A 22,743-nucleotide genomic window follows, 5' to 3' on the forward strand; every position below is an offset into this window, starting at 1 on the left:
GGCTTTGGCGCAATCCAAACGCAAAGATAAAATTGTGCAAAACAAATCTCTTACATATCAGCTGTGTGAGAAAATGCCCTTTTTGCATGATCACTCCCATTTTTTGAGGAATTTTATTGCTGTTTTTTTCTGACTGCACACTTGGGCACTGTTGTCCAGTGCCCAGTGTATATGCTCTGATCCTAAAACATATAGAAATTGATTATTACATGATTGGCATTTTTAACTTTCATATAAAGCCGTAGTATATGGTGTAGAAACGACACCCGAGGCAAGGAAAGTTAAATCTCACCTGTGGACTGCAACACGCATTGTACCATCCACTAGTGTGACACAAGAATACAGGGCTTCAAGCCTACCACTGTAGCATACCTGCTGCAGTTTAAACATGCAACCCGACCTGTGAAAATAACCCTTCCTTTTAAATATTAATGAATCACCCCTAATGTAGCCCTTGATGGCCCATAATGTACAGTGCATGGTATTTAAAAGTGTGACATATAGAAATATGATACCAGGTCCCTGCAGTGACAAGTTCCCAAAAGCTATTTCCATTGTGGAAGGCTCTGGCTGTTCTACAAGAAAACTAGAGTGCAGCTGATAGTATTATTTCTGCTGTCTCGGTTTGAGACCAGCTACAAAAATTATTCAACCACTGTTTTTAATATTGATTACAAATCCAGTTCAATGGTAAAGTAAGACGTATTTAGAAAAAATTACTTTTACTATGTTATCTTTTCCTTGCTCGAAGCTCCTGGATGTTAATCTCCTTTAGCTAGACAGCAGCTGCTAGCCAATGCTTGACTTTAATGAGGTGTGAAAACTGCTCCTGGACAGAAAAATTGACTTGGGTGTTGGGAGTTTTTCTTTCTTCCTTTGCAGGAATGCCAGTTAGGGTGGACCCAGAAACAATTAGCTCATAACGGGCCTGCCGTTTCACAAGTAAATGTAAGGTGAGACCCATGGAAGCTAAGATGGCTGCAAATCCAGTTGGAGGGACACTACAGCAGAACCATTTTTGAATGATCTCAGAGGAGGGGGTACTCATTTCCCCGGGCACACCTCTGGATAGCACACAGGCTCTGCACAAGGGAGAAAGGTAACCCCCATTTTGGATTTTGGAAGTAATGTGCACTGTGGTATTTTTTACAGTAGGGCGCATAGAAGCTTCTGCAAAAGTGCCCCCGGGAACCTTTACTCCATTTTGTAGGGAAGAGCCTGGAGTCAGTTCCATCCACTATCTAGTGCCAACTATAACTATGACACCAGCCTCAGAACACCTTCTGGACCTGTGGAAGAACAGAAGAGGAACTGCACCTGCTTTTTGAGACATGTACGCACTGGGCCTGCTCCCAATTGTATGCAGTACAAAGAAGTGGACTCCAAGAGTCAGCTGTCTGACCTCTTGTATGGCTATAGGGATAAAACAAACTGCAAGAAGCCTTCTTCCTGAAGTGCCCATCTAACCAGTTGCAACTGGACTTACCGCTGCTGGTGGCCTCTGCTGGAGGAAATCTTAAACCCTAATTGCTGTCCCTGAGGCCATGGGACCCTTGCTGTATCTAATTGGACTTTCCCTACAAACTCTGAAAAGTTTAGACTTCTTGCTGCCGGAGGACAGTGACCAACCACCTTGGTGGGACTTTGCTGTGCTGATGAACCAGGTTTCATCCTCTTTGAGCTTCTCCACTGCAGCAAATCTGTTTCAACAGGCCATCTGCGAGATGGTGTCCAGCCATGTGGAACTCATCATAGGATACAGCCTACAGCCTTGTTAGATTCTGACTAAACCTGAATGCAGATATCTTGACCGGGCAAAGGCACAAAAAGTATATCACCAACGAGAGAAATTCCTTGGGCATGAAATTTGAATTTTTCACACTTAAAGATTTTCCTCCCATAAGCCAGGGCTTCAGCAGGACTCTGTCCAACAGCTATCTAACCTCAAGAGGACTTCCTTGGACACAGTCTGCAACCTTGCCCAGCTGAAAGATTTTGACTTCCATTTCAGAGATATAGATGGATGGAGTAATTGTTGTCGCCATGGCAGAGTACCTTACTCTTACCATGATGAGGGTATTCCGCCGACCGTATATAAAAATGTTTGCTCCTCCTGCAGACATCTCTTACATTTCCAGGAACTGTCATCATGGTGGTTCTTGGAAATGCATTGTAAGTTTGACGTTTAGCTCCGACAAGATGATGAAGTCGTGCATCAAACTTACAACTTCCTTTTTATTTTCAAACAGGAAATCCCTAAGCGAGACTTTCTTTTTTAAATAAAAAGAACAATGACCCTCTCGCCATTCTCCCATGGCATAGGAGGGCATTTAATTTTTTTTACTGCCCTTTGCCATGCTTTTCATGGCAGTGACGAGAGGGTTTGAACAAAATATTGAGTCTAAAATATTGTGTGTCAAGAATATCGAGGACAAGAATATTGTGAAGGTAAGTTTCTGTGGGTGGGTAAAGTTGTACTATACTTAACTCCACATATATGTACCTTGAGGATGTATATATCTTCGAGGTGCGTAGATGTGGAGTTTAGTATAGTAAAGCTATACTTACCTATTTGGACTTACATTCTCGATATTTTGATCCTCAATAATTTTGATACAATATTCTGTCCACACAATATTTTTGTCCTTGATATTCTGTCAGCGTAGAGTGACGGGCAGAGAGAACTTGCCATGTGTCTGCCCAATCACATGGCAAACTTCCAATAGTCCTTACTCCGTTTGACCATTGGCGGTGTGTGAAGGTGGCAGAAACTGAAGATCTGTCCAACTCTAAATGAGATGGGCAGACCTTCAGGTTAGTGGAAAGGGTACTCAGTCGCCGTTGTGACAGAGTACCTTTTCCACCAAAATTTAAATCCGGCCCCCATTGTCTTAAGTTAATATCTTTGACCATGACAAATCTGAATAGCATATCTGAGCTACGCTCCATCTTGGTCGGCCTGAAATCACCTCATTTAGCGCTTTACTTTTTCATGGTGCTTTTTCTGTTAACTCTTTCAAAATACATATATTTAGTCCCCCTTATTGAATTTTTATCGCATTGATGTCCTTTTGTTTATTACATTTTACTATATTTATATAAATTGGAGTGGGATTTTAATTGTGTTGTGTTTCTGACCTTTTAACTGTTTTGGTATTTCTAAATGCTTTGCACATTTTCTCCAAGTGAAGCATGTCTGCACTGCGACACCGCTTCCACTGGTTGAGCTCAGGTTTAAATTACTTAAACCTTTATCTAGACCTAACAGATTAGTGAATGTATTACTTGGGATGGACTACCATTCACCTCAACTAATAATTCACATTTTTACAAGCTGGTAATAGAGCTCGGTCTGTTGACCGTCTATCACTGAAAAATATGTTTCATTTGCAAGGAACGGTTTGATTCTTTGTAATTTCTCGAAACATTCTCAGTTCAAGCGGTACCATTGAGTTGTCATCATATTATATGCTACATACCATGTATCCATGCTAAACACTTGCAACCATCGGTAGTATATTACTATGACCATATTACTGTCAATGTTACATTTAAGGCTTTTCTTCTTGCAGATGTGAATGAATGTGCCACTGAAAATCCATGTGTACAAAACTGTGTCAACACTTACGGCTCTTTCCTGTGTCGCTGTGATCCTGGCTATGAACTTGGCGACGATGGAATTGCTTGCAATGGTAATGGTTTTATTTGCAACCTGATGTGCATTGTCAAGTTTCTTACAAGTTGGAGATGGGTTCATTTGGTGTTTCCACTACAATAGCAATTTTTTAATATCAGTAGTGGCTGCTCTTGATAATAAGTGGCGGGGCAGGGGGTGGGGAGATGTGGGAGTTGGGGATAAATAACAAAAACAAAAAAAAGCACTTACCTGCCGGCTGCCGTCTTGGGAGTCTTCTGCTGCGGGCCTGACTTTGATTCCCAATGGGCTGGTGCACACTGCGCAGGCTCCTAGACGCCAATCAAGATGCTGCTCTCATACTGGTAATAGAGCGGGCTGGTTTGACACTCGCTCAGGTCCTAAGAGCCTGTGCCTCTTCTCCACCCAGCTGTGCAGCACAGCTCGGGTTGATAGAGATTTAAGTGCGCATGACGGTTTGGCCGGCCTTATACATCCGGCCAAACTGTCTTGTGCACTTACAGTATGCACTACTGCTCCCCTGCTGTCATCATGGCCCCACCACGCCCAGACTTGCCTGGCTCTAGCAGGGAAAGAAAAATAAAATTATAATAAAATGTTTTTTTAAATCATTTTATTTTTCTCGTTTCTCTCAGCTGGCTCTCAGGAAGGGGGGCGATGCTCCTCCGCCAGGTGGAGGAGCTGCCTCTGTTTAATATCAGCCTTCACAATATCGGCTACCAATGTTTTGTCAAGATAAATAGTTGTAGAGTTAAAAATAGTACATTAGAGGCGCATTTGGTACATCACCTGTCTCCCTTCATTCTCAACTAAGGTTTCTTTCCAATTTCCTGACAAATTTACAGATTAACATTCCCTTGCTCTCTTTTAATCGATGTGCTGTGCCCCGCCACTGGACAGGAGACTGTGTACCCTGACACAGATCACTTAGCCCTTCAGTAACCTGTTACTCTACCTTTTGTACTCCTCCTTCCAATGTGTGCCTAAACACTGTTCCTGTTGGCACGCCATTTCCCGTTGTGGGGCACTGTAGCGCATTAGTGGATGAATAGCATGCATGCACTATTGTGGAGTGCATGGTTGGCAATGTTGTGTTTACTGTGATCCATAGTGGGAAGTATTTTGATGTGGTGCATGAGTGACCAGCTCTTGGCTTGGGATGCAATGTTTAGCAGTGTGAAGGCGACGAAGATGTGAGGGATGGGCACACAAATATTAATTGTAATTAGCTAGCGGATATAATTAACTCTACAGCTCCTGTGTTATGTTTTATAGGTTCTATTCTGCTGTCAATTCACATCTCATGCTGACTGCAGCAGCTGGGTTACCCACTCTGTGAAGGTTTGTAGTCTGGTGGCAAGGCAGATGGAAGAAATAAGGGGAAAAGAGGCAGAGGAAAGAGACAAGAGATCTACCTGGAAGTTGTCTTTTATAGCTAGTATAGTTAGAGTTATTAAAGGGACTTCACCATAAAGGCAGCTACATAGCCTAAGGAGCAGAGGGGCACTCTCTGTGTGGGCACCAAAAACAGGGGTTGATCAGAGAAGGCCTGGTAATCCACCCAGTGTGTACTAAGTACAAATCATGCAATAATATTATGGATGAGTTCTTACTTACAAAGGCAGCAGCAGCGTCCCTGATTGTTGCAGGGGAGGTTCCACACATAGTTCAGCTGAGGAGTCTCTATCCTGACCTGCATGACATATGTGTTTTTTAGTACGGAAAACGTACACACTGCACTCTGCTGTAAGGATGACATTCCCACGCAGCTCTGCCAGTGCACCCCTACAATCACTAGCAAGCGAAAACTGCTTTGTAGACCTTCTCAAACAGTTCTGCCAATGCTTTAAACGTTCTAGGGGTGAATGTTTGATTTGTTCATCTTTCTGTTGATCATCTGTTCTATTTGCATTTTTTGCCCTAAGTGGAAAGGGTATGCTCGGACGTGGGTCCCGTGCTCGCTACACCACCGGATTCAAGCTAGCCTGGCTGGTATGGGGTGATACCCAGAAACCGGTCTTAGGATGCTTGTTTCTGGTCCTGGGAGGACTTGCCCTGGCAGTTCGGGCTGGACTGTTCCCATAGGGAGCAGGGTCAAGACTAATTTGCATATAGCGGGGTCTGAACTGGAATAGCGTGCCGTGCAGAAAACAATGGATTTTAACCCAGATCTGTGAATGAGAGTGAATGTTTGATTTGTTCAGCATTTTGTCCATCATCTGTTCTTTTTGCATCAGCATGGCATTCTCCTTTAATGGTACCTCATAAACTGCCCTGGTTGGGTACATCTATCCTGACATGTGTCAGCACAGTGCTTTCAAGCAGTAAAACACCACACAAAAGGCAAAGCCTAGACTCTGAGGGATGGCACATCTATGAGGAGAGGTCTTTTGAAGCCATCATCAGATATGGCACCCCAGACGGGAAGGAGCACAGGCCACTAGCTTATAATGATGATAATCTGTGGAATGTTCTTGAATGCACCTTCTACCATGACGTGTATTACACTAGTACTCTCCATTATGGTGTAATGCTCCACTGCAATGTCACAATGTGCTCTTCTACAGCACCTGAGACCCGGCCTGTTTACGCCTCTTTTTCCTTTTCTAGTTCTGGCACCAAGACAAGGATCTGCAAATACACATCAATCCCGGATATCACCACCACTCCTACATGGTCCTCTCTTCCCTCCTCCTTTCTCAACTTTTCACCTAGAAGCAATTTGTGGATGTCCATTATAGGTAGCCAGGGCTAGCAGTGGGTTCCAGTCTTGCCAATTGGTACACCTGGTACTGCCCCTGCTTCACCTGGTCTCAGGTGTCAGAAAGTAAGTGGCAGCCAGGCTTGCCCATTGGTACCCTTAGTATTGCCTGACTTGCCAAATGGTAATCCTGATACTGCCTTCCATTCCTGGTCTCAGGGGGGAGAAAAGAAGTGGCAGCCCAGGCTTGCCCATTGGTACTTCTGGTACTGCCTTACTATGTGTGGCTTCAGGGGCCAGAAAGGATGTGGTAGCCAAGTCTTGCTGATTGGTATCCTTGGTACCTCATTGCTGCGCCTGTTCTTAGGGGTCTGAAAAGAAGTGGCTTTCGAGTCTTGTCTATTGGAACCCCTGGTAGTACCTTGCTATGTATGGTCCCAGGGGTCAGAAAGGAAGTGTCAGCCCAGGCTTGCCATTGGTGCCCATTGAGTCTGAAAGGAAGAAGCTGCCCAGGCTTGCCTATTGGCTGTCCGGAAACGGCCTTGCTGTGCCTGTTCTCAAGAGTCCGAAAGGAAGAACATGGTCTAAGAGCCATGTTTACTTTCTGTAGTTTCCACGTCTTGCTCTTCCTCTCTGAGGGCCTGAGGGTAGAACAGGGGGCAAACCATGTGAAGTCATTAGAGTTTTTACTTAAAAAAGATTTTAATGACCAGGGCTTCTATGCACCCATAAAAGAACACATTGCTTTTATGCTCATTTACTGAATTTGATATGTCTACTATCACTCTTTTAAACTTTTATTTCATTATATGATGTGATAATGTGATTTTACTGTACTTTTATGATAATGCTTTTGCAGGTCGAATAAAGAATTTTGACTTGACTTGACATTAGTGGTGAAAGGATGTGTGATGCCACCTTCTCTACCACTGGCATTTTGGGTTAATTGATGTTGATGAAGCAGTTATGTTCGCACGACGAGAAATATATATAAGCCACTCTCAATTACATATATATTTTTATTTTATGTTTTTGTTATTAATTTACAACATAATGCATCGCAAATCTCCTTCCAGGGTTTACGTATGTCAGCACCTAATGCTATTGGTTCCTAATTGCGAGTACAAGATGCTATTACTGCAACGATAAACCTGAAAGGAAATATACAAAATATCAATAAAAAACGTGGCATTCTGGGTGAGTGGAGGCACTAGCAGGCTTGAATGCAATCCACCTTATATCACAAGAACACGTGCAAGTGACCGTTCAATCGGATCAGGAGAATGTTCTCGTCCATAATGCCTGAAACATTGATCAAGTATCAGCAGAATTGAATTAGACACCAGCATGAACGTTTTCCGGTATGTTAATCAATCAATCAATCAGGTTACTTGTAAAGCGCGACTGCTCACCCTAAAGGGTCTCAAGGCACTGGGGGGAGGGGTTGGGGGTGTACTGTGGTTCAGTCGAAGAGTCAGTTCTTAAGGTCCTTCCAGAATTGAGGCAGTAATGGAGATTGCCTGAGGTGGAGAGGCAGGGTGTTCCAGGTATGTTCAATACCAGTAATAAATATTTGTAATGAACTAATGCGCGTAAACCAGTAGCGGTCAATTTGCCATTACAGTTTTACGCATTTAATATTTTTCCCGAGTGCAATTTCACCCCACTATTTCTGTGCACTTGAATATTATTGAAGTTACTTTGGCTATGTTTGAATGAAAGTTCTTTGGATCCTATTCTAGTAATGGGCCCAAGCGCAAGACAAACCAATCTAAAAATAATGCTTCTATGAGGTTGTGTATTCATAAATTAACTATAGGAATCATAATCTAAAAAACATGTCTAGCAATAGGGTGTGTTGCTCACCTCATAAACTAACACTAGGGCTGTACCACAGGAGACCTGCACTCACTTCAGACCACACTGGAAATATACAATGGACACCTAGATGCAGTGGTGGAATGCAAAATGATGGAGCCCCCCGTAAATTATGAAGAGGGGCCCTTAGTATCCCATATCTCACAACTTTCCCCCTATCTCACAGAGGTATGTCAAATACCTGCAGTTTGATACCAACACATAAGACCAGGGCACCGCATAGCTCTCTGTCACTGCCGGGGTACCTGTCACCAGGTGAAAGCCCCTAAAATCGTCAACTCCAGGCAACTCAGCGTAGGGCAGAAAGGTCCAGAACCACCAGCAGGTCAGTACCCCCTCCAGCCAGCCCTTTGCCCTCACAAATCAACTCCTCGCCAAGGGGCCAGTCCATGAAATCAGTCCACTTTTTGGGTAGGTACCCCTTTCTCTGTTGCTAGAAACTCCGCCGTCCTCCAGGTGTAGGTGGGTGGGTGTATAATCTGGAATGCAGGTTCTCGGATAAGGAAAAAGAGGCTTTAAATGCCTCTGTCCCGTGTGCTCTGTGATGACGTCACAACCTTTGCGGGAGTGTTACAAATGAGGGGCACTTCTCCATGGCTCCTGCCTATGGGTTGACTAATGGCGCCCCTGCTGCTATGTGCAGGGTACGCCTGAATAATGCTAGCCACGGTCTTCTGAGGAAAGCTTTGGGCTTATTCTTTTACAAATTAAGCACTGCCCATACCCGATTGCTCTAGACCATTCCAAGCACTCTCACCCTCTCTTTGGTAAAGAACTCAGTTATACCTGTACAGATGTTCACATTTATTCATTCTGCCATCAGACGCCACCTCCTGCACATTAATCTTTCTCTGCCTTTCCAGATATGGACGAGTGCAGCTTCTCGGAGTTCCTCTGCCAGCACGTGTGCGTGAACGGACCCGGGTCTTTTCACTGCACCTGCCCGTCCGGGTACCTGCTTCTTGACGACAGCCGCAGTTGCGAAGGTAAGGATGTCAACACCCTAATAAACTAAAAAAAGAAGACCACATCCCACACCATTATAAGCAAGGATACCATTTTGATGCAGAAACCGTGCTCTGTTTAAATGCTGCCTTCTTACATACTTTTTCTGTGTAAGATAAAAAATGATGAACTAATTTCACAACGATTCCAATTTTATGTAAAATATCACAAATCGGCCTTACTAATACTAGAACATTAAGCATGGTCTGCTTACGTAGGTGTAAACATTCTTATCGCACTGCGCATGCTCCCAATTGGTCGATATACACCACCTGCTGCTACTGCTATTATTGCTTTCAATATTATCATTATGTCATTAGCAATATTATGGTTGTCATTGTCATGGTGTTGTTTCTGCTGCCCTTTTGAATTCTTCAGAGCCCTTTCCGAAACGCCCCAATGGCTCCTATCATTTTTAGATAAAACAAGCCATCCTAAAAATACAATTCTGGAACCATTTGTGAGCCTTCATCCCCACTCCAACTACCCACGTCCTAAATGCCCATTTCTGCCATTATCAGCTAATAAATGCTTAGAGTGTGAAGATAAAAAACTTGCCATACATCAATAGTTATTAACCTTTTGACTTATGTGGACCTCCACCAAATCATTACTGGAACCCTGTGACCCCGACAAAATCATAATTGGAATCTGGGGACCCCCATTGAGTCATTATTGGAAGCCAGGGACCCCGACCTAAGCATTTCCAATTATTTGAACTGCAAAAACACAACAATTGAGAAACAAGCTTCCTCAAACCAATACATAAATTATTAAATACATTTTCAAATTCCCAAATAAAAAAAATAAAAAATAAAAAATACATTTATAGGAAGGTTGGAGCTTTTCTAAATAACTTTGAGGCCACCTATCGTCCATATTATATTCTGTCCAATGCACTTGCACTGCTCCCACAAATAAATCTGGGGACACTAACTTAATGTTTAACCTCCAATGTCAAATTCCGTCACATTTATAGAACGTTCTATCATTTTCAGTTTTACATTTCGCTTTTGTATTTATTTGCACTTTATTATTCTGGTAATATCATGTAATATTCTAAGCAGTCACGGACACCCTGAGTAGGTTTTGTGGACCCCAGGGGTCCCTGGACAACAGATTAAGGATCACTGCCATACATTATGGACAGGCTGTTTATGTTTGAAAATCACCTCCTGGATTTTAACTGGAGACTATCACAAGACCGTCATAAGGAGGGTGAAACAAAGGGGTTATATAATGCCCCATCATCAGCAACTTTTATCTATAGATTTTTTACTATAAGCAAAGTTGCCGTCTTAATAATAAAGCAGCTTGTGCGGCCGGACCACTTGATGGCGCCAGAGGCCAGTCTTTCTCTTTCCCTGAGTACATTTTTAAACACTTAGACAAAAGTGCTTCAAATGGCACCTGGACAAAATGAAAGAAACACCCAGGGCCCTGCATCAACTTTTGGCCCCAGTGCTCGCACTATCTTCTGACAAGCCCGAACAGTCACAAAAAGTCGAGTTTAATCAGTCTTTGTTTTGCTCTAGCTATGCTCTCGTATATTGGATACATCTTGGGAAAGCGTCAGCCTCTTGGGTTTCTCGATGCAATGATCAAGGGTATTATTTGAAAAAGCTCATAGAAGGCTCACGTCAATGAATCCACCGCATGAGGCTCATGCAATCTCTTACGTTTGATTTCAGATATCGATGAATGTGAGAACAGAAACAACACGTGTACGGCGCAACAAACCTGTCTGAACATCCAAGGCGCCTACAAGTGCCTGGACCCGGCGCGGTGCGAGGAGCCCTACATCCCCTTCAATGACAAGTAAGCCGCAGTGGACTCGGTGCGGTCTGGAGTTTCACGTGAGCCGCGCGCGTCCTGCTGAAAGGAACAAACAAACACGCGCGCAAAGCGATTGTAAGAGTAGAGTTCTGTAATGCAGTACCAAGAATTCATTTACATAAAGGCATTGCTTTCCAAAGATGACATAACAGTCACTTGTTTTATTTATCACGCTAAATATGGCACTTCTGCTGTTTCTAAGTACTGTAAGTACAAGATGTCACTATGACCCCCATTTATGGCGCTCGGTTTACCCACCTCTGCAGGATGGAAGGCTGAGTCATGTTGTTTTTAATCTCGATTCTTTTTAATGTGAAGAAAGAAATGACTTTTTTTGTGAGCTCGCCTTGCCAAAGAATGCTCTCGCATAGATGGAACACTGCTGAGGTTAACAGCGTCGCCGATGCTGGAGTACAATGCAGTCGTGTTTGTGGTGATTTGCTGTGCTTCGGTTGTGGCCAACAGCTGCATTCTGTGTGAAAACGTCCGCCAGTCATGAGAGATGGAGGCACCTCCCTCTCCTGTGTGATCAGGATCTTGCCAAGGCCCGGCGTGGCCACATATTCCATCGTGCATTTTACTGGGGCCTGGAGCCGATGGATTCTGGGGTTTTTCAGCCCAAGGCCTGCTCCAGGTTCTTCTGTCACCTTGTTTTGCTCCACGGGGTTTATTGCCAAAGAGACCGTGGCAGAAAGAGAGAGGAGGCAAAGAGAGATCAAGATAAGAGAAAGAGAGTGAAGGCAAGAAAGAGAGGGGAGCTAGAGGGGGAAGAGCGATAGAGGAGAGAAGGAGAGAGACACTGAATGGATGGGAGAGAGAGAGAATGGGCGGCATGGAGCAGGGCTGGCTTTAACATGGTTGTCAAGGCTGCTTTTTGTTCCTCGTCCATCCCTGAATTTGTTCTCTCCAATGCTTCCAAACTGGTCCAGTCCAAGATCTGGGCTGCCATTTGTAGGTTGTTCCTGAGATACAGAGAAGCACTTTTTGTACACAGGCCAGAATATTCCCTGAGCTCATCCTCCTTGTTGTAGATAGACATGGCTGGGTGCTCTCTGGTGCTCCAGGCCTGGCCACTATAATGGAATTCGCTTGTATGTCATTTTGGGGCTGCCAGGGGTTGCAGCTGGGAACCCTGGCTTGCCCTTGCTACCTCTGTCTTCACGCCCATGGCCTCAGAAACGACAAAATGAGTGCCCAAACACAGGTGCAGCCTGCCCTTAATGGGCATCGGGCCTACACCGTACTTGTTTTCTGCCCACTAGTTCTTACTCTGAAAGTGAAAATTATTATTCTTTGATAGTGTAATTAAAAAAATGAAGCACCGGGGGCTGGAATGAGACATTCACTTGCAGCTGAGATAAGTTAAAATAAAATGACTTTAAATGTATGTTGTGTGCATGTGTGCAGATAAGAGTGTGTTTCTGCCACAGAGAACATTTGTATGTGTGAGCACGAGGGACTGTTTGCATGTGTGAGCGAGTGACAGGTAGTGCGTGGGAGTGAGTGAGATTGGCAGTAAGTGAGAATGAGTGAGTCAGGTGAGTGAAAATTAGTGAATGAAATAAAGAGTGGCTGCAAGTGAGTGCACAAGAATGATGAGTAAGAATGAGTGTGAGGGAGGTGTTAGTGAGATGGGTGAGAATGAGTAAGTGTAATTAGCCGTGAATGAAAATGAGAGAGTCAGAGTGATAGAAAATATATGAGTGTTAGTGAGTGAAAGTAAAAGTGAGTGCAACTGAATTTGAGTTAGAAAGTATGAATGAAAGAATGTCTGTGTGTGAGTGACTGCAAATTAGTGACTCCTATTTAGTGAAAATAAGCGAGACTGAGTGAGAATGACTAGTGAGTGTACATCAGTGAGAAAGTATGAATGAGTCAAAGTAGGAGTGAGTGAGATCGTGAATAAGTGAGAGTAAGAGTGAATGCAAAAGAGTTAGTGAGAATTAAAGAGTGTCAGTGTGTGAGAATCAGTGTGAGTGAGTGATGTAAGTGAGCATTAGTGAGAATGTGGTGTTAAGCGTTTGAGTCTTCCCTTGGCCCTGGCACACTGAAGATAATTCTTAGCTTGTGGAGGCAGCCATGGCAAAATGCTGGTGCCTGCATACTGGAAATGGTTCTTAGCATGACAGGTGCCTGTGATAAATACTGGCATTAGCATACTATAGTAGTGCTTCCCAACTTTTTACAACCATGACCCGCTCTTTTGAGCAGCAAACTTTCGTTACCTACCTAGCTTTAATGGACATGAGGTGGGTGATATTTTAATGTAAGTAAAGAATTGTGTGGCAGCGCAACTGTCATTTACAGATAGCACATTTTTTTGTAGAATTGGCTACTAAATTTCTACAAACAGTTTTATTGATAAAACTGTATTGCACACAAATGGTAATATATGGAAATCGGGTTTTGGTGAATATTCTTTCATTTGTGCATTCCCCAGTAAAGTGTCTTGATTTGTTTTGATCCTATTAACATCCATCACACTTCAAATTTTAAAAGAATGTGCTTCATTTTTGCTTTCCTAACTGCTGAATATGTACAATTCATTTACAGATATTTAATTTATGTTGTGGGGTAAAAATGAAGAACCTGCAGCCTTTCCTTTCAATCTCTGTGTGCCACAGAAAGATTGTCACATAATTCACCTTACTTTTATTTCTCTGCAAAATGTGAAGAGTTTGTAAACACCAATATATGTTTTTATTAGCATTTCCATATAGTATACAGTGTTACTGTATACTACACTTACTGTGGATCTCATCCTTCATTGTTTCCTAAAATTCGTGGTTATGCCAAGGTATCCCCTCAGGGCCCATGTTTCAGCAGTCTGTATCTTTATCCTCTCCCCGGTTCCCCCCCTTCATTCAGGCACCCTCCTCGGCCTCCACCCCATCTCCCTGGTGTGTCCCAGGTGCACTGTCAAGGGATCCACACACCGAGCATGGGCAGGGGGGAGCGCTCTTCCTCATTGGCCTCCTGTCGTGCCGTTAAGCGCATCCCCCATTTTTCAAGATCATCTTGTAATTTAGCACCCTTCCTGCTGGCTTTCATGTGTTCCTTCTCTGCAAGCCCCCACTCTGTCATGTCCTTAAGCCACCACGCGACAAAGGCATTCTATCACTCAACCACCCTGTGGACACACACCACTGTGCCAGGAACAAAGCTGGTTGCAGGAATTCCCAATGCCTTTCCCCCCTCTGGGTTGTTTTATGACCCCCAGGAGGCGGAGTAGTGGTCCCTCTTCTATGGTAATGCCAGTTGCTGCTTTTATTAGTGGGAGCACCACCACCCAGAAGGCACGCACCCCGGGGAACTCCCAGGCCAGATGCAGGAAGGAAGCGCCATCCACCCCACACCTCTGGCAATCTGCATCTCTGAGCCTCTACATCCTACAAAGTTTAACAGGGGTAGTATACAAATGTTGTACATACCTGGATGTGTCAACTTGAACCTGGCATTGCACAAGACTATTCTCACTAACGCACAAGTCATGCTCCTGTCTACATATGATAGTGGTGCACCAAGATTTTCCTCCAGGCCCGCTGGGCCCTGGGTTAAATTCCCACCCTGTCAATTTTAAGAGCCTTATAAAACAGGGACACAAAGTGACACGCTGACCCATCCGTCAATAGTACCTGTGGCGTCTCTCTCTTCAGGGGTGTTTTTGGAAAGTCCATCCAGATTTCCCTTGCCGTGTGTGCTATTTTTGCAAATTGGAAGAATTGCCCACCCCCTAAGGACAAAGCCTCTCGAGCCTCCGCAAAAGTGAGGAAACGCTTTCCTGGTTAGAGATCCCCGAATGTCTCACATCCCCCCTCTCTCCAACGTACAACTGACACAGCTACGCTAATGCAATTAAAGGGCAACCGCATCCACACAACCAAGTCCTGAGTAAGGGGGGCCTCTTTATTACTCACCAGATTACGTTTTCCCAGATCTCTGTGACCTGACGAACCACATATGGGTGGTGGTGTTTCGCCCTCGACCCCCTCATGAGTGAATCCATCAATGGAATGGCCCTACAGGTGCCCTTCAGCAAGTGTTTCTCCCAGTTGTCATAACCGCTGCCCAGTGCGCTACGTGTTGTAGCTTAGTGGCATAGTAGTAAAGCTCAAGGTCCAGTAGCCCCATACCCCCCTCCTCCGGGTCAAGTGTGAGTAGTGGCAGCGCCACTCTACTTCTTTTTCCCGCCCGCACCAATGAAATTAAGAGACTATCCAGTATTTTATAGAAGTCTCGGGAATAACCGTTTCCCATGTTAAAAAAATAAGGAGCAATTTGTCAGAAGAAATAGCCTCACATTTGACCTCTGTCTTTGAAGCACAGCAAATGTGACAAGATAAATACATAATTTAAAGCCATCTCTATTTATTGCTTGGACTTTCATGTCTGACCATAATCGGGTCGTAACCCACAGTTTGGGCAATAGGGTACTAGAGGTAATACTCAGCATATGGGACACCCACTGCAAAATGCTAGCACTGGCATACTGAAGATCATTTTTGGCACAGGACCACCCATAATAAACAAATGCTGGTGCTGGCATACTGTAGGAAATTATTTGCATGGGACACTAGAGACAAAATGCTGGTGCTCGAACATTGAAGGCAATTCTTGGCACAATGGAGGACAACCGTGGCAATATGGGAGGCGGTCTTTCACAACAAAATGCTTGTTCTGACATACTAGAGATATTTTGTCACACAAGGGTAGCACACATATGGATGGTACCAATGGCAACATTCTGGCTCTGGCATACCGTTTGTAATTTTTGGCCTAAGTAGGAAGAAAGCTATTGATGGGCACCCATGACTAAATGTCTGACCTGGTATAGCGGAGATAATTTTGATATATGGGTGCACCCATAGCATTTTGTGAAACAAAATATGGTAAATTCAAGGGTAGCATAACTTTTAATGGCTTAGCACGCCATGAAAGGCCTTGAATATTTAATGAGGGCCCTATCAGACTCTAAGCCTTTTAGCAAATAAATGTGATAATTGTGCCTTACAGAGTACTAATTGACTCAATTAAAAAAAAAATATATATATATATATATATATATTGGTAGAATAAACTGAACTCTCCCTAGAAATGGTTGGTGTCACTCGCCACAATTTAGGGCAAATAGTACACCTCACCACTTTGAAAGATCATCATCCGCCACTGGTGATCTTTATATTGGTAGGCCTGACTTATACTTTCAGTTTTCACTAGTAGATATTATTAAGTTGCATGATATTAACACCTACTTTTTAAAAACAAAATAGAGCTAGTAGGGTACCATCTACAGATATATGGTTGCATAAAATATCTATACCACTTGGGCCGTTGCCCCTTTGAAAATAATTGATAGGTGGAAGCTGATCACCCATCAGTAAAGAGTAACTTAGATTACAATTGAAATATGTGTATGTATGTTCTGCAGCTCTAGCCTGTAAATCATATTAAGGGCCATTAACCACCCTTATAGCCCATCAGCAACAGGCGGCACTGCTATATTATAATATATAAATATGTGGACAAACCTAGTTATACCCCGGCACTCCAAATATCAAATCTTTTCTTTGATAAGCTGTCTTCACAAAACCATGTAATCAATATATCACTGGTCAAACAACAAAGATAGGTTATTATTTTCTTAACTTTTGAAACATCACAAATTAAATCAAGACTGCAAAAAGACCCCTGTTGTAGAGAACATCTAGATGGGGGAAAAGTTGCACAGAAAATTCACAGTTGTACAGTCCTGATCAAGATGCGTGAGAACAGCCCGTCTAAAGGATGTCCAAAGCGTATTCCAGAGTGGAAGCCCAAATTCAGATTCCAATGTGTGTTTGTTCCTGTGCAGTAATGAGCATTCCAGTATTTGGTGCTTGAAAATATACAAGCCCTCTGAAATTCTGCTTTTTCAAGAGTCGCATCCGTATTCGGGATACCGGCTCGGGCTATGTTAGGCCCCGATTAGAGCAAATGCGCGACGTGGGCCTCCAGACTCGAGGTCAACACACATTGGAATCTGAATTTGGGCTTCCACTCGGGAATACGCTTTGGACATCCTTCAGACGGACTTACTTAAGCACCTTTGAGCTACATTTCCACTTAATATATGAAGAAGCAGGATCGGTTATTATCACAGACATTATTTCTTGTCTTGAAAGCCTTGAGGAAGTCACTGGATGTGACGAAACACGTGTCGGCTGTTCTCACGCATCTTGATCAGGACTGTACAACTGTGAATTTTCTGTGCAACTTTTCCCCCATCTATATGTTCTCTGCAACAGGGGTCTTTTTGCAGTCTTGATTTAATTTGTGATGTTTCAAAAGTAAAGAAAATAATAACCTATCTTTGTTGTTTGACCAGTGATATATTGATTACATGGTTTTGTGAAGACAGCTTATGAAGGTGTTACATGAGAAAAGATTTGATATTTGGAGTGCCGGGGTATAACTAGGTTTGTCTGTGTTGCACAGTGACTATTGTCAGTACCTTTCCATTTTTTCTCTAAGGTAGTAGGGTACACTTTCTACCCCTAGTGGCACCATAAACAATTGTTTTGTTGTCTGGGATAAATATGAGAAATAACCATATTTGTGACTGCCCAGTCTGATTGAATACCTTTCTGAAGTGCGACCCCCCAAAAAACACTACTACCGCCTTTTGTATTATATATAAACGTGTGTGTGTATATATATATATATATATATATATATTATATAAATATCTATCTCTCTCTATATATATTTATATATAGATAGATATAGAGATAGATATATCTATCTAAATGTATATATCTATATATATATTCACTTAAAAAACCATAGGTTTCACACATGTTATAGTTAGCTGGACATTTCACTCGTAAAAAACCATTGAAATTTCCCCGTTATAGTTAGTTCAGATAACTATAACTCACGCGCCCGCAATCCACTGCTGATGACGTCACATATTACATCACTCATGACATGGTCAGTGGCATCACTGATGACATCATCCTTGTGATAGAGTGGCGGTCGCGCGAGTTATAGTTATCTGAACTAACTATAACGGGGGAATTTCAATGGTTTTTTACGAATGAAATGTCCAGCTAACTATAACATGTGTGAAACCTATGGTTTTTTAAGTGAATTTGCAAGGTTTTTTAAATGCTAATTCCTAACTATAACGTGTGAAACCTATGGTTTTTAAAGTGAATTTGTAAGGTTTTTTAAATGCTAAGTTATGTATGTTTTATTATATTTTTTATATATTTATTTTACAATAAGCTACCTATGTATATAGTTATAGATTGACTGTATCCTGTAATATGGAATGGCTTGTTTAAAATGTTTTTTTTTTTTTTAAGGTTTTTCACCATGCTCGCACGGTGCGCGCTCCCTGCGATTTTTTGAACAAAAAATAAAATGTTTTTTTCACCCTTCGGGGTCCTTCAGGGACCCCCTGACAAAGGCTAGGGGGTCAGGAACTCTCTACCCTGCCCCCTTTTCACGTTCTCCACCTTTCTTTTTCACTGTCACACACAAAACACACAAAATGGTGGCCGACACTTCCTGATTTCGACCAATTCGAATGTTGACTGACATGTAATCACCAATCAGAATTACGCTCACGCACGTTATGGTGCGCGCACCGTTCGCGCACGGTGCGCGCTTATAGATATTTATGTGCTTTTAAATGCAATTTTCTCAGGACCTACTGAACAGATTGACACCATATATGCAAAAGGCACATGCCTGACCTGAGGACTACCTCTTTGCCAAATTTCAAGTAATTCTGTTCAGCCGTTCGGGCTGTACCTTCGACTAAAGGTCCTATGGGAAAATGCATGGGGAAAACGCGTTTTGGGACCCCCCTTTTTTCTCAGCCCCCGCTTGACGAATCACCCCGAGACTTTCAGGGTAGGAGCTGAGCGGAGCGCCCCATTAGTTTTGAAAATTTTGCGAGGTTTCGTCAACCGGCGCCAAAGTTATTCAAAATAGAATTTTCAGATTTCCTATGGAAACACGGTCCTAACTATAACTATCTACTGGCGACCACCAGTAGATAATATACATATCTATATATACATATATATTATCTACTGGCGCTTACGTAGTTTATTGAAAAAGAAATATATTTAAAAAAAAATACATACATAACTTAGCATTTAAAAAACCGTACAAATTCACTGAAAAAACCATAGGTTTCACACACGTTATAGTTAGGAATTAGCATTTAAAAAACCTTGCAAATTCACTTAAAAAACCATAGGTTTCACACATGTTATAGTTAGGTGGATATTTCACTCGTAAAAAAACAATGAAATTCCCCCGTTATAGTTAGTTGAGATAACTATAACTCGCGCGACCGCCACTCTATCACAAGGATGATGTCATCAGTGATGTCATGAGTGATGCCACTGACCATGTCATGAGTGATGTAATATGTGACGTCATGAGCAGAGGATTGCAGGCGCGCGAGTTATAGTTATCTCAACTAACTATAACGGGGGAATTTCATTGGTTTTTTACGAGTGAAATATCCACCTAACTATAACATGTGTGAAACCTATGGTTTTTTAAGTGAATTTGCAAGGTTTTTAAAATGCTAATTCCTAACTATAACGTGTGTGAAACCTATGGTTTTTTCAGTGAATATATATATATATATATATCTACATCTATATAAATATTCTGTGTGTTAAGGTGGCAATTGTAATCTGGGATCACTTGAGGACAACAGGAATAACCCTCCCTTTCTCTTCCAGTCGGTGCATGTGCCCAGCTGAAAATACTGGATGCCGCGACAAACCTTTTACCATCGTGCACAGGCATATGGACATGGTGTCCACACGCAGTGTTCCAACTGATATCTTCCAAATGCAAGCAACAACCCGCTACCCTGGTGCCTATTACATTTTCCAAATCAAGTCTGGGAATGAAGGCAGAGAATTCTACATGAGGGTAAGCTACACTTGGTGTTTCGGTTTGTAAACGGGAATTAGATGGTCTGAAGCTGGGCCTGACCTCTTCACCAGAAACTCTCCCCCTTGAAAACATTGTCTGCAATCACAGCACTCCTGGTTGGTTTTACCTGCTGTTGGAAAAAGTGTACTTTGAGGTGGAAATTTCCAAAATCATGATTTGCAGGATGAGGATATGAGAAAATTCACAAATCTGAGGCCCTGATTACAAGAGAAGGGCAAAATTCGAATCTCTCTGCAAACACGTCTGTACATGGATTAGAATGACAAATTATGCAAAAATTATCACATCCTCTCAGTTTTCCCTTGATAAATTCCAGCAGGTCAAACACTGCGAAATGTATCACGGTGAAAGGTCCATAAAAAAAGGCAAAACATGCAGATTTGGTGTGTTAAATACTGATTCCACAAGTTATGCCTCATTTGAAAGGTAAAAAGTTAGAATAGGAGACATTTGCTTATTTGGTAAATACCTCACTCCAGGGTAATTGTATTTTACTATATGTGGTACATTCCTCACTTGTTATGCCTAACTAGTAATGATGGCCTATATATATTCACTGATTTGCATATGGCCATGTCTGAACTGGGGTGGTGGAGTGAGCTAAAGCATGATGATGGATTAAACCCAGAACAGTTGACTGGGGGTGAGTGTTTGATTTGCTCAAACGCTCTGTCCATCATCCTCTTTGGTATCGCTTTGTTCGCCCTAAGTTGGCAGGGTATGCCCAGACTTGGGTCTCTTGCTCACTTTGCCATTGGATTCAAGATAGCCTGGCTGATGAGGGTTATTAACCCGAAACCGGTCTCAGGAATCTTGTTTCCGGTCCAGGGAAGACATGGCTCGGCAGTTCGGGCTGGACTGTTCCCATGAGGCACAGGGTCAGACTGATTTGCATATGGCCATGTCTGAACTGGGGTGGTGGAGTGAGCTAAAGAAAGATGATGGATTAAACCCAGATCAGTTGACTGGGGGTGAGTGTTTGATTTGCTCAAACGCTCCGTCCATCATCCTCTTTAGTATCGCTATATATATTCACCGACTTCATCAGTAGTAGGGAGGGTGAGACAGAAGTTGTGCCATTTACAAAAAGAGGGGTGGAATTTCAATTACGCTGACATAATTAGTGTAATTTCCAGTAGTGCATACTATGCTTTTTGCATGAACTTACACCATTACACCAAATGACGTAATTAGTTGTCCCTCGAAAGCACCCGAATAATGGAAAGGGATACTGTATGCTGAAACAAATTGCACAAAATGCCAGATTTGCATTTCACGTAATGTCTTGTAATTTGATGCCATTTTACTTAATGACACAATGGAACTTATGTGAACTTTGGACCCCAGGGAACAAGTGTTTATAGAAGCTCACTGCGTAGGCGACTGGGAATGCTGGGAGCACCCCTTTGTGAGCGGTCACAAACATTCATAAATGTTTGTCCCACCCCAATGAAACATCTAACTTCAGTTTTGAAAGCCTGATGGAGTAACATCCAATTATAGTGAACAAATGGCCAAACACCTCCGTTGTTTCAGAAGAAGGGATTTTCCCACATGAAAAAAATAATAGTGCAGAACTAATAGGTGGATTTGGAATTGAACAGTGACCTTCACCTGGTGTATTGCCCCCACTGTGGATATTCTTTCAGAGTTTGAAGAGAAATTGTTAGTCAGTGCATCGTCCTTGCGATTTTGTGAATTCCAGAAAATCCTACTCAAGTTGTATTCGTATACTTGTATTAATGTCTTTGGGAATCGTTCCCAGTGACGTTAAAGGGACATGTTATCTCAGTTGGTTCTTTTTAGCTGAAATCCCCTTGAGACTCTCGGAGAAAGACATTACAAATCCCCTTGAGACTCTTGGAGAAAGACATTACTCTTTAAAATGCCCTCTCTCTGCAAATCACCTGAAACCATGGAGGAGTGGAGGTCACAGCCATCCTTTTTTGCCAGGTCTTGCCATATACTATTTTAGATTGAACTATGGATACAAAGTCTCCCCCCCCCCTACATATAGTACTTGGTGTGATATTTAGATTGCGGTATTCTGTATGTTGAAACGTCCCATTGGGTAATGCCTCAGTGCCTTCCATATTTTTGATCACTGCACTCGCTGAGTACTTGAGGGTCACAGAAGAACTACTAACACAGATATCAAGCATTAGAACAGCCCTTGTGTTCTGTTTCAGTAAGTTTGTGCCTTTTGATAGGAGCCATATTTTTGTGGCTTTACTTGAAAGTGAAGGGAAGGTAAATTAAAAGCATTAAGTAGTCGAGGATTGGAAAGTTTACTATTCTAAACTCCTTCCCTGAATTTCACTACAAATATTTCAGAAATAGAGTTAGAATAGTACATTTTGTCCTGACTATGAACATTTTGGGATATTTCTGTGCTTTCATGTCTACTCTGAGCCGAGAACTTAAAATATCGCCACTTTTGGGGAGCCGTTCCTGCCACGCTCTTCAGCTGCCTGGGAGTTCATTGCACAGCAGAGTTGTAGGGAGAAAGAGAGGAACATAGAAATAAACATTGGCAAAGCCAATAGGACTCAGCTCTGGGACGATCTAAGTTGGTGGGCACCACTTAAATTGGTCGATATGAAAAAACAAAATTGTAGCTGCGTGAAAGCACTTTTGTGGAAGGCCGGCAAGAATTTTCTGCCTGGAACTCCCCCCAAAAATATATATGGAAAAAACACGG

At 42.6% G+C, this 22,743-nt stretch overlaps 1 protein-coding gene across 1 annotated transcript in view; it reads left to right on the top strand.

Annotated features, from left to right (window-relative positions):
• Positions 1–22,743, top strand: part of FBLN5 (fibulin 5) — a 276,797-nt gene that overhangs the window by 211,442 nt on the left and 42,612 nt on the right. Inside the window, exons 7-10 of the mRNA XM_085626515.1 lie at positions 3,573–3,692; positions 9,098–9,220; positions 10,931–11,057; positions 19,823–20,018. Coding sequence (XP_085482641.1) covers positions 3,573–3,692; positions 9,098–9,220; positions 10,931–11,057; positions 19,823–20,018 — 566 coding nt within the window. The remainder of the gene's footprint in view (positions 1–3,572; positions 3,693–9,097; positions 9,221–10,930; positions 11,058–19,822; positions 20,019–22,743) is intronic.

The sequence above is a fragment of the Triturus cristatus genome, chromosome 9 (genome assembly GCF_964204655.1).
Source record: "Triturus cristatus chromosome 9, aTriCri1.1, whole genome shotgun sequence".
Lineage (NCBI taxonomy): Eukaryota > Metazoa > Chordata > Amphibia > Caudata > Salamandridae > Triturus > Triturus cristatus.